This window comes from Rhincodon typus, unplaced genomic scaffold (genome assembly GCF_021869965.1).
Source record: "Rhincodon typus isolate 14 unplaced genomic scaffold, sRhiTyp1.1 hic_rhity00001171, whole genome shotgun sequence".
NCBI lineage: Eukaryota > Metazoa > Chordata > Chondrichthyes > Orectolobiformes > Rhincodontidae > Rhincodon > Rhincodon typus.
The window spans coordinates 1-13,430 of NW_025966809.1; the positions used below are offsets into that span (position 1 = coordinate 1).

At 42.6% G+C, this 13,430-nt stretch overlaps 1 protein-coding gene across 2 annotated transcripts in view; it reads right to left on the reverse strand.

Moving 5' to 3' along the window:
* Nucleotides 1–532: 532 nt before the first annotated feature.
* The window catches only part of LOC109925494 (sodium-dependent neutral amino acid transporter B(0)AT2-like), a 29,177-nt gene continuing 16,279 nt past the window's right edge, over nt 533–13,430 (reverse strand). For both annotated transcript variants that reach the window (XM_048592413.1, XM_020525434.2), the window contains exons 8-12: nt 13,103–13,283; nt 12,406–12,607; nt 8,994–9,153; nt 8,167–8,329; nt 533–7,065 (exon numbers count right to left, since the gene is read on the reverse strand). In XM_048592413.1, coding sequence (XP_048448370.1) covers nt 6,712–7,065; nt 8,167–8,329; nt 8,994–9,153; nt 12,406–12,607; nt 13,103–13,283 — 1,060 coding nt within the window. In that variant the 3' untranslated portion in view covers nt 533–6,711. The remainder of the gene's footprint in view (nt 7,066–8,166; nt 8,330–8,993; nt 9,154–12,405; nt 12,608–13,102; nt 13,284–13,430) is intronic.

Consider the following 13,430-nt stretch of genomic DNA (forward strand, 5'->3'; position numbering starts at 1 on the left):
CCACACCATCATTCTCTCCCAGTATTACCCCCCTCACCCAATACTGTCATTCTCCCCAGTATCACCCTACACTCCAATAACCCCCCCAAACACACAGTACCCCCCCACACCCCAAATACTGTCATTCTCCCCCAGTATCTCCCCCACACTCCAATACTGTCAGTCATTCTTCCCCATACCCCACCACACACCCCAACATACCCCCCCATACCCACCACACACCAACCCCACTAACGGCCCCACACACACAGCCCAATACCCCCTATAACTCCCACTCCCATACCCACCTTAACTGTCTACCTCCCAATGAGGTGTTAATGGATAATCACTAACACATCACAACTTCACACTGGTCTGTGCTGTACATATGATTTTATTTTCATGCAATGCTCTTCAAAAATACTCAGTATTTCCTTATGAAATGGTTCAGGTGGAGCACAGATAACACTTTTTAAACCAATGGTTAATTTTAAAAGTTAATGGCTCCCAACATTAATTTTGTAAACAGTTGAACTACTGGATTGTCCAGTCCTTCGGAGACAGAAATACTTTATTACAAGTTTGTAACAATATGATAAATGTACACCCATGAAAACACATACATAGATGTGCATACACAAAATCACACGTTCACTTATGCATGCACACCACACACAATTTATGTTTGTACCTATGCTCAAATTTTGAAAATCTCAGACAATGAAATTCAAATCTGTCACAGTGAAGAATATGACAGATTGGACAATTTACTCTTTGGCATGGTGCCCCATTGAATAATTTCAGTCTTTTATTTTGTGGAAATTAAACCCAGCAACCCACTGCTATGAAAAAAACAGCAGTGAGGTCTGACAGCCAAACTGTTCATTTGCATTTGAACAAGTGCTGGCTTTTTATTCTGCTTCTCTATGGAGGGGAGATCTGCCCAACTATAAAAACCCAATTGGGCATTAGTGTATTTTAGGAAAATCTGCTGTCCCTGCCCTGTCTGGCCTATATGTGACACCAGACCCATAGCAATGTGACTATCTTTAACTGCCCTCTGAATTGTCCAAGAAAGACATTGATTTGTATCAAGCTATTTAGAAAAGTTGAATAAGAATAAACTAGACAGACTCCTCAGCATTGACCTTGACATCAGAAATGACAATGGCACCCTCTGTCCAAAACCAAGCAATAATTTTACTTTGTCAAACACACTGAAGGATACCTAACATACATTGCACCATCACCATCCTTGGTTATGTCCTGCCCTGCCAAGACAAACTCACCAAAAGTGGTGGCAGTGGTATACAATTGGGACGGAATTGCCCTGAGCATAGTGTCGGGACGCCGTGAAGTCTCAAGGCATCAGGTCAAAGATGGGAAAGTAAACCACTGATTAATTAGTACTTCTTCATGTTGAACACCAATTGAAAAATGACTGAAGGTGGCAAGGGCACAGAATGTAATTAGGATGGGGAAGTCCAAAGTCCGTCACCAACAGTTGCTCAGTAGCAACACTACCTTCTGAGCTTTTGAGTCCTAAAGGACACTGCTGCTTGACTAGATCTATGGCAGGTGGCGAGGGAACCAAATAGTGCAAAAACTACTTGATTTCATCCTTACCAATCTACACGTCTTTCTGTCCATGACAGTATCAGTGAGCATGATCATCATCCAGTTCTCGTGGAGTTAAAGTCTTGTCTTCACAGTTAGGATACTCTCCATTGTGTTGTGTGGCACTACCATGCTAAATGGGAATGATTCTAAACAGATCTAGCAACTCAATGTTGGGCATTTATGAGGTACTGTGGGCTATCAGCATCAGCAGAATTATGCTCTTCCACAGTCTGTAACTTCATGGCCCAGCATATCCCCAACTCTACCAATGCATCAAACTGTGGGATTGAAACAAAATACTGTGGAAACTCAGCAGGTCTAGCAGCATCTGCGGAGAGAAAAAGCATTAATGTTTCAAGTCCAGTTGGGCTCTGAAGAAGTCCTTCTAGACTTGTAATGTTGGGTATCTCTCCCCACAGATGCTACCAGACCAGCTGAGTTTCGCTGCTATTTTCTACATTTGTTTTAGATTACCAGTATACACAGTATTTCACTTTTATTTAGGCAATGAGATTAACTCTGGTTCAATAAAAAGCGTAGGAGGGCATGCCAGGAGCAGCACTGGATATACCTATACATGAGGTGTGAAACTGGTGAAGCTACAACACAGGACTTATTTGCATGACAAAGCAGAAGCAGCATGCAATAGACAGGCTAAGCAATTCCAAAATCAATGAATCAGATCCAAGATCCTTAGTCCTGCCATATATAAGATAACAAGGTGTAGAGCTGGATGAACACAGCAGGCCAAGCAGCATCAGAGGAGTAGGAAAGCTGACGTTTCGGGCCTAGACCCAACCGTGACAATGTCTACGTTCAGAACATTGAGATCCTTCAGAAGCGTTTCTCCCTGCGACTCCTGAAACACACACTCGCAGCAATGCGCCAGCATCTCCTGATTTTCTGAAGAAGGGTCTAGGCCCAAAACGTCAGCCTTCCTGCTCCTCTGATGCTGCTTGGCCTGCTGTATTCATCCAGCTCTACACCTTGTTATCTCAGATTCTCCAGCATCGGCAGCTCCTACTATTCCTGCCATATATAGTTGTGAATGATAGTAGACAATGAAACAACTCACTGGAGAAGGCTCTAAAAATATCCCCTTTCTCAATGATTAGGGAGCCTATAACGTCAATGCAAAAGAAAAAGCTGAAGCATTTGCAATAATCTTCAGTCAGAAATGTCGAGTAGTTTATCCATCTCAACCTGCTGCTGAGGTCTCCAGCATCATAGGTGTCATCTTTAACCAATTCAGTTTAATTCAGGTGATATCAAGAAAAGGCTGAAGGCAATAGATGCTACAAAAGCTATGGGCCCTGACAACATGCCAGGAACAGTACTGAAGACTTGTGCTACAGAAATAGCTACACCCCTATCCAAGCTGTTCCAGTACAGCAACAACACTGGCAGCTAACCAACTATGTGGAAAATTAGCCAGGAATGCCCAACTCAGCCAATTACTGCTCTCTGTCTACTCTTGTTCATCAGGAAATTGACACTGCCATCAGATAGCAGGTACTCAGCAATAACCTGCTCACTGATGCTCAGTTTGGATTCTGCCAGAATTACTCAGCTCCTGACTTAATTACAGCTTTGGCCAAAACGAGGGCAAAAGAGCTAAATGCCAGAATTGAGGCGAGTATGACCACCTTTGGCACAATTAGTCAAATGCTGACTGAAGTCATCAAGGAGTCCTAAAAAAAAGTGTATAGGAATCTGGGGAAAATTCTAAACATCCTGGAGTCATACTGGCACAAAGGAAGATGATTCTCATTTTGTAGGCTACATCATCTCAGTCCAAGGACATCACAGTGGGAATTCCTCACGTAGTGTCCTAGGCTTTCTTCAGCTGCTTCAAACACATGAAATAGAAGCAGAAGGATCTTGTTCGATTTTCAAACTTGCTCCACCATTCATCAGAATCATGACTGATCTGTTTGTGTCTTGAATTCTACATTCCCATCTGCCCGGATAACCTCCAATTCTGTTGTTCTCAAGAATCAATCACCTCCACCTTAAAAGTATCCACTTGCACCACCTTTTAAGGCAGAGTCCTCAAGACACACAACCCTCAGAGAAAAAATTCCCCTCATTTTTGTCCAGAAAGACCCTGATTTTAAAGCTGTGTCCCCTGGTTCTTGACTCACTCACAAGAGGAAATGTTTTTTCCACATCAACCTTGTCAAGACCATTCAGGATCTTCTACATTTGAATCAAATCAACTCTCACTCTTCTAAACACCAGTACAAACAAGCCCTGTCTTTCCAATCTAACCTCAATTACCTTTCCTCTATCATGAAGTCAGAAGTGGTAATGCTTGCTGATGCTTTATGCCAATTGCAGTTCCTCACATATTGAAGCAAGTTATTCACAAATGCAGCAAGACCGAGATAACATTCAGGCTTAGGCTGATAAATGGCAAGTAACATTTGTGCCACACAAGTGCCAGGCAATGACCATCTCCAAACAGAGAGAATCCAACTTTCTCTCCATGACTTTCAACAGTATTACTATCACTAAGGGGAAGTGATGGCCCAGTGGTATTATCATTGGATTGTTAATCCAGAGACACAGATAACATTCTGGTTTTTTTTTCTGAAGAAGGGTCTAGGCCTGAAACGTCAGCCTTCCTGCTCCTCTGATGCTGCTTGGCCTGCCGTGTTCATCCAGCTCTACACCTTGTTATCTAACATTCTGGGTACCCAGGTTCGAATGCTGCCATGGCAGATGGTGGAATTTGAATTCAATAAATATCTAGAATTAAGAATCTATTGACAACCATGAATCCATTGGAAAAACCCATGTGGCTCACTAATATCCTTTAGAGAAGGAAGCTGCCATCCTTACCTGGTCTGGCCTACATGTGACTCCAGACCCACAGCAATGTGGTTGACTCTGAACTGTCCTCTGGGCAATTAGGGATGGGCAATAAATGCTGGCATAGCCAGTGATGCCCTCATCCCTTGAATGAAAAAAAAGGAAAAAAAAACTATCAGGATTGACTCCCGGAATCAACATCTTGGGGGCTATCATTGACTAGGAACTGGACTGAACTAGCTAATTAAATACTGTGGACTCCCAAAGCCTGTCCACAATCGACAAAGTATGAGTCAGGATTGTGATGGAATACTCCCCACTTAACTGGGTGAGCAGCCCCCTTTATTGGCATCATAATGACAACATTTCAAAGACAAAGGCAATTTCCTCTATGGAGAGTCTGTTATATGTACATCAACACATGGAAAGCTGATACCCAATTAAACACTGAAACTGGTGTTATAACCTTCTACCCAACAAGGGCAATCTGCGAGAGAGAAAAGAGGTCAGCTGTTTGAGCCAACAATCCCTGACCACCTTCAGTGGACTACACCTGGAAGACTAAAACTGAGACAGTGCTCATAAACCATCAGCCAACTCCCAACCAACACGGCCATCTCACTTCCACCCAAACATTCACTTGGAAGAATAAGATCTAAGAATTAGGAGCAGGAATAGGTCATTTAGCCCTCCAGCCTGCTCTGTCATTCAATTTTATCATTGCTGATTTGATTATGCCGTTAATTCTCCTCTCGGTAACAATCCCCCTCCATCCATTTGAGCCCCCTGTCAATCAAAAATCTTTCTAACTCAGCCTTGAATATACACATCATCTAGCCTTCACTGCTTTCTAGCAAGAAGAATTCCAAAGACCAACAACTTAGAAGAAATTTATTTTTTAATCTCCATCATAAATGGGAGATAAGTTATGTTGAAACTGTGTCCCCTCATTGTAGACTCCCCACAAGAAACATCCTTCAGCATCCGCCTTATCAAGTTCCCTAAGGATTTTATATATTCTGATAGTATCATCTCTCAGGTCTTTTAAACTCCAATGAACCTACCAATTCCAAATTACTCATCTTTTCTCAAAAGATAACTCTTTCAATCCCTGTAATAAAAGCAAAGTGCAGAAGACCTCAGCAGGTCTGGCAACATCTGTGCAGACAAACTGAGTTAATCTTTTTGAGTCCAATATTACTCCTATTGTGGAATCTTCATCCAGGAATTAGCCAAGTGAGCTTTTTCTGAACTGCTTCCAATGCAAGGAGATCCTTCATGTGGGGTTTTCCAATTGGCTGGGACTTTTCCAGAATCTAGGGTAGTTTGGAAGATTTCAAATAATGCATCTACTATCACAACAGCATTTCCTTCAGGACCAGAGGGTTGTGACTTCACCTGACGAAGCAGCAGTGCTCCGAAAGCTTGTGATTTCAAACAAACATGTTGGACTATAACCTGGTGTTGTATGACCTCTGACTTTGTCAACCCCAGTCCAACCCTGGCACCTCCACATCAATATCACAGTTAGAGAGGTACAGACAAGCACGAGGTTAATGGGAGCCCAGAATTCTGCTCAGTACGTTGAATCACCCTTGGCAATGCTCCCAGTTATGCTGCCGTGAGATCTAGAACTACATGGAAACTTGCTGCTCTCTTCGACTCTCAATGTTCTGTTTCTCTCCGTGGCTGGTACCCAGAGCCTTGCCTGCATCTTCTTGGTCGCATAAGGCAGATGTTTTCTTTTGCTGAGATCAATACATTTTGCTCAAGTGTCCCAGCCGACTGTCTGAATACTTGATCAGGTAGGCTCCCACGTTGAAGTGTTGCTATAACCTTCCCACCCACCCCATCTCATTCCCAACTGCCCAGTTACTCCCAATCGTTACTCACAATCCCTATCCCAAACATCTATCTCCCCACTTCACACCCCAGCCCCATTTCACACGTAACTCCCAACTGATTGAGAGTTAATACTATTTCCTTTCTGATAACTTGTGAATTCTTCATCAGGATTTTTTGCATTGTTGGTGAATTTTTAAAAATTCAAATTAATTCCAGTTTGGTGATTTCAGGTCGCAAATTTCAGTATAACCAGAGCTTGTCAAACAAGCCAGTGTTCCATTACGTACTTTAGAAAAATTAGCACCCACTCAGACAGATGAGCACCTCATTAAAAGACAGAGTTTGCTCTTGTAGTTAGTTGTTAAAAATGTTTGCAGCATATTTTTGTTTTTTAAAAATATTGAAGGCTCAAGGATAGTATCTAAAATGGGCAAATGAACTCCATGGGAGTTACTAGGCTTTGATACTCAATTCATCTTTTTTGTCATGTGACATGTCATCCATTTCAAGTGCGTCCTCCTCTTCTGCCAGCAGCTCTGCTCTTTCCAGCCCTTCCTCGTCAGTCTCAACCTTCAGATAGCCATTTCTCCCAGGTTCCACTTCCTCATTCCCATTCACAGGGAGGGTGGGTTCATTATCTTCATCGCCCCTGATGTAGACACACTCTGTGTAGGCCGTGTTTCTATTCAGCCTGTCCTGCACCATGTACTGGATGTACATGAGGGGGATGGGCAGACAAGCGAAGATGATCAGGAGGATCATCATGGCTAATGCCCAACCAGGGTAGTCCAGCAGTATCTCCTCTGCCTGGAAACAGCAAAAGACAATGAGTAAAGATTCATACCAAACTCTCAGTAAACTTCAAACAGACGCAACTTCAAAAACATCATCTATTTTTACATAGGACCTGGGCCCACACATCATCTTGAGGTCTTTGATTTGCAACCTCCCATCTCCAGTGAACAGAAGTTGAAATGCCAACAGGCAGTGAACTCCAGGTTTGGTACATCTGCAGTAAACAGCACTCTTTTGGTACAGTGTAGAGACAGTTTTACTCTGTGCCTAACCCTGTGCTGTACCTGTCCTGGGAGTGTTTGATGGGGACAGTGTCAAGGGAGCTTTACTTTCAGTTTAAAAGAGTACAGGGAGTTATGCTCTATCTAACCCTGTGCTGTACCTGTCTGGGAGTGTTTGATGGGAACAGTGTATTTTGTTTCTTCTGTTTTAAGAAAAAATCAGAGTAGAGGGGACTTTACTCTGTAACTGTCCAGTAAGTATTCCAAGTACACTGATGTGTCAAAGAGAGGAAGCTTTTTACATTAATGCCAACATAAATTTACAGAGATTTTAATCTATTTTATGGTAGAGGGCAGTGAAACATCTAGAGATTAAATCTGAACTGACACCAGTAAGGATCTCACATGGTTGCCCTCTTTCCTAATGACTGCAGGAATTATGCTTCCCCCCTACATCCTCCCAAGCAACTTAAGCCAAGGCCACATTAATGTAAATTTTTAAAAACTTCTTTTGTGGGATGTGGGGGTCACTGACTGGGCCCAGCATTTATTGCCTGTCCCTCGTTGCCCCTTGAGAAGGTGGGGGTGAGCTGCCTTCTTGAACCGCTAGTCCACCTGCTGTTGGTTGACCCACAATGTCCTTGGAGGGGTATTCCAGGATTTTGACCCAGCGACAGGAAAAGAATTTTACTAGCACAGTGATTTTAAAGTGGCACCAGCCCCACTCTCCTAATCAAAGTTGGAGAGATCGGTGAAGAGTGGCATGCAGCTAATGCAGCCTACTCAGAGTTCTCTGTACCTCCTGAATTAAAGTCAAACCATCCTGCAAAGAACTTTCCCAGTCATTTTGTTTCATAGAAATAATTTTTAAACAAGCTGTGATTGGTCTTACCTTCTCTTGGTTCCATGATTGATATTGTGGATGCTTGATGCACATGCGAATCAGACTAGCCAACAGCAGAGCAACCATTATGCTGGGACATACAAACTTCCACAGGTACTTGTATAGAACAACAGGACGGTGACCAATCATAGCCTGGATATCATCTATAAACCTGCAACAAACAACCTCAAATTACAACTCACCTACAACCTGGATTCTAAGTCACAACCCCTAAGAGTGTTTGATGGGGACGGTGTAGAGACAGCTTCATTTTCGGTTTAAAAGATTAGAAGGAGCTTCACTTTGTATCTAACCCTGCGCTATCACTGTCCTGGCAGTGTCTGATGAGGACGGTGTTGAAGAGAATTTGAGTTTTCAATAGAAAGTTAATTTGTTCAGCAGGATCACCTCCACCAACAAAGAAATCTCTTACTGCCCTTTTTACAGCTGCTCTCCCAAAAGCCAGAGTTTCCTCAGCATGAATATTAACTTGTGTTTGTAGTACAAGGACTGACTTAGGAGAGTGTGTGTCCTGCTTGACTTTCAACATGTCAAAAAGACCAGATAAAAAGGGAAAGAAAAAAAGAGTTAAACTGGACAGAGAGAGTGAGGCTGCCATGTGTAAACAGAATGCAAAAGCAGCAGAGGAAAATGTTAATTAAAGAGTCATCAAATGGAGAAAGGATTTAGGGAATAGTATAATGAATTAGCAAACAGATGATTTTATCTCTAATGATGAGAGTGAAAACAAGCAAGAGAGAAAGGAAAAGATTAAGAGAGAGAGAGAGAGAATAAACACTACAAATGGAGCCTGAACACCAAGACTATGAATGTACCTGTCAGCTCCGTAGACCCACGCCACAGCAATCAGCTCAAACAGAACCACTACGATCAGAGGCAGTGTCGCAGAGTAATCATCAAACATGGTCACAAAATAGTTTCCAGAACGCTGTGTAAATATCATTCCAATAACAAACCCCAGTATGCAGCAGACCACTAGATTAAAAGGATAATGAGGTGTTACATGAGCTGTAGTGACAAATCAGGTACTCAACAGGTTTAAGGGGCTGAATGGCCTACTCCCTCGCTAGCAAAGAATTGGCAAATCAGAGCATAACATACAGTTCATGGTTTACCAAAGCTGTCAGAGTTTAAATTAGTGCAGAAATGGGAAACAGCTTTGGACCTGAGCCCAACAACACAGCAAAGAAGTTTATCTAAGATTACAAAGAGATCTTGATCAATTGGATCAATGGGCTGAGGAGTGGGAGATGGACTTTAATTTGGGTAAATGTGAGATATTGCATTTTGGTTAAATGAAAAGATTGATGAGAAGTAGATGTTGCTTATTTGGACTTTAGCAAAGTCTTTGATAAGGTAAGCATGGTAGACTAATTAGTAAAGTTAGGTCACATGGGATTCAGGGTGAGTTTACCAATTGGATACATAATTGGTTTAACACCAGGAAATAGAGAGTGGGGGTGGAGGGTTGCTTTTCGGACTGGAGGCCTGTGACCAGTGGTGTTTCAAAGGGATCGGTTCTGGGTCCTCTTTTGTTTGTCATTTATATAAATTATTTGGATGAGAAATAGAAGGCATGGTTAGTGAGTTTGTGGACGACACCAAAATTGGTGACATAGTAGACAGTGAAGAAGGTTTTCCAAGATTACAGACAGATCTTGATCAAATGGGTCAATGGGTTGGAAAATGGCAGAAGGAGTGGAATCTGGATAAATCTGTGTGGGTTTTCTCCAGGTGCTCCATTTTCCTCCCTCACTCCAAAACTGTGCAGGTTAGGGTGGATTGGCCATGCTAAATTGCCCATAGTGTCCAGGGATGTGCAGGCTAGGTGGGTTAGCCATAGGGAATGCAGAGTTACAGGGGTAGGGAGTAGGTCTGGGTGGGATGCTCTTCGAAAGGTCGGTGTGGACTCGATGGGCCGAACTGAAGAGATTCTATGAAACATGAGGTACAACAAACAGAGGCAGGACTTTTACAATTAATGGTAGGGCCTTGGGTACTGTTGTAGAACAGACAGACCTAGGGTTTCAGGTGCATACAGGCAGTTCTCCTATAACACTATAGTTGTGTTCTTGTGTGACCTCATGCTATAGAAAATCACATTATAGGGAAACCATTTGAGAAAATCGCTATATACTTGCACAGCAGAAAGTTCATGTTGTCGAAACAGCATCCACTATTTATCAATTGTGTTACAGCCAATTCGCATTAACGAAACGTGTTACAGCAGAACTACCTGTAATTCTTTGAAGTTTGCATCACATATAGATAGGGTGGTTAAAAAGGCATTTAGCATGTTCGCCTTCATTGCTCGGTCCTTTTGAGTATGGGAGTTGGGAAGTCATGTTGAGATTGTACAGGTGAGGCCCCTTCTGGAGTACTGTATCCAGTTCTGGTCGCTCAGTTATAGAAAGGATATTATTAAAGCTGGAGAGGGTTCAGAAGAGATTTACCAGGATGTTGCTGAGTATCAAAGGTTTGAATTATAAAGAAAGGCTAGATAGCCTGTGACATTTTTCCACTGGAGCGTAGGAGATTGACAGGTGACCTTATAGAGGATTATAAAATCGTGAGTGGTATAGATAGGGTTAAAGGTAGTTGTCTTTTCCCTAGAATGGAGAATTTCAAGATTAGGGAGCAAAGACTAGGGGAGAGAGATTTTAAAAAAGACATGGGGGACAATTTTTTTTTCTTATACAGAGGGTGGTTCGCGTGTGGAGTAAACTTCCTGGGAAAGTGGTGGATGTGAGCACTGTTACAACATTTAAAAGACATTTCGATAAGGACATAAATAAGAAAGGTTTGGTGGGTTATGGGCTAGGAGCAGGTAGGTGGGGCTAGTTTAGTTAGCGATTATGTTCAGCACAGACTGGATAGACCAAAGGGTCTGTTTCCGTGCCATATAACTTTATGACAACTTGTATTTATAAAGCCTTTCTAAAGTAATATCCTAAGATATTTCACAGGAAATACTACTCAACAAGGAAAATGACACTTGGCCACGTAAAGGAAATATCATACAAGTGACCTAAAGCTTGGTGAAAAACATATATTTTTAAGAAGTATACTAAAGACAAGGGGCAATGAGAGGGTTAGGGAGGTGAGAGATTTGGCTGCTAGAAGGTGAAACAAAGGTGGAACAATGAAAATCAGGGATGTACATGAATTGCAGGAGGGTAGTGATCTTGGAAGGTTGCAGGGGATCACAAAGATGAGGTGGGCAGAGACCTTGTGAGGATTTGTAAACAAGAAAAATAATTTGAATACCATATCATCAAAAGGCCAAGATCTAATGTAAGTTATTGAGCACGGAGGGTGAACAGGACTTCACACAAGGACATGGGACGAGGGCAGCTGAATTTTGGATGGAGTGTGGAAGGCTGAGCAGGAGCGTGTTGAAATAATCAAGTCAGGAGATAAAACTGCATGGATGAGGATTTCAGCAGATTCATTGATGCAGAGTAGAGTTAGAGGATGCCATAGAATTGGCAATAGGGGCAGTCTTAATGACAACATGGATTTGTGACTGGAACCTTATCTCAGTGTCAAATACAACACCAGGAATATAAACTGACTGATTTCATCTTGGATGGCTACCAGGGAGAGAGATGGAGTTGGCTTCTAGGGAATGGAGTTTTTGACAGAGAGGGTAACGGCTTCAGACTTCTGAATATTTAATTACAGGAAATAGGTGATCCTCCAATGCTGGATACTGGTCAAGTTGCCTAACAGTTTAGAGGCAGTGGAAGGGGTCAAGGGGGTTGGTGTAGTTTGGGTTGGGCAAGATCGGGTTGGGGGTCAGCAATGACATGTGGAAATGAGCGTTCTGTTTCTTGATCATCTCAGTAACGGGCAGAAAGCAGATGAGAAATAGGACGAAGTCAAGGTTCTTTGAGTACACTGAGGTGTCAGTGCAGGAGTGGAAAGTGAAGCCATTGCAGTTGATTCTCTATGAAATAAATGAGAACAGAACCTGGCAGGAGCAGTCCCACCCATTGGACAATATCAGGGAGGCATTGGAGGAGGATGAAGTGAAGGTCAATCATAAAAGGTTGCAAACAGGATGCGATGAACAATTTAAATGGGAACATAAGTTTTTCCAGTTCTACAGCTTTTGACATTAGTTGGATTGGATCAGAGAGGAAGGGTAGCTATGTTCTTTGCTAAATACCAGTGTGACCATTCCGTTACTGCCAATGTTGATTCAGTCATTCCACTACACATTACCTGTGAAAATGGACTTCCTCCTAGCCAGACAGGAGAAGTTGTCAAGCAGGGGAGTGAGAATTCCTTGCATGTTTCCAAACATTGTGCTCATACCCAAATTTAGCAACATTAGAAAAAACAGGATAGACCAAAATGGTGAGGCAGGGAAGTGTGTGATAGTTTCTGTGAAAGCGATGAAGGCGAGGCCTGTTCCCTCGACACCCTGAGACAGAGAGAGAATCAATACATCAGCCAAACTTCATTACACAGCATTTCCCTTTCAGACAAATTGTAGAATCCCTACAGTGTGGAAAGAAGCTATTTGGCCCATCATTTAGCCTCTGAACAGCATCCCACCCAAAACCAGTCCCTATTCCCAAAACCCTGCATTTCCCATGGCTAACCCACCTAACCAGCACATCCCTATATATTATGGCGCAAGTTTTTAGCACAGTCGATCCACCTAACTTGCACATCTTTGGACTGTGGAAGGAAACCGGAGCACCTGGCGGAAACCCACGCAGACACAGGGAGAATATACAAACTGCACACAGACAGTCACCCAAGGTTGGAATCAAACCCAGGTCCCTTGTGCTGTGAGGCAGCATTGCTAACCACTGAGCCATTATGCCTCCCAGTGAATCAGAGAGAAACACCCTTTTCCCTTCATCTTTCATTTACAGAATCCCAGCTTGATGAAGTGGCATGAGCAAATTACCTTTTGCATTTCTTGTTCGAGTTTGCATTGTTGGATATGATGAGGGATTAATACTGATCTCACCGAGTCAAACCACTCTCTGTATTGCTGATTTGATACAGTCGAAAAGTTGAGAGATTCTGGAATTAAACTCCTGTTCAAAACTCCATTATCAATCAGGTCAATCACTCTGAGGCTGTTCCTGAAACACAATACAAACTTTTAATCAATAGCCACAAACCATAAAAATCTATACCCAACTCAGGACAGTCTAGGACTGAGCGGAAATGACGATGGGTCTTGTGGATCCCAAATTTAAACCTCTCCCATAAAGGTGCAGTGTGAACTG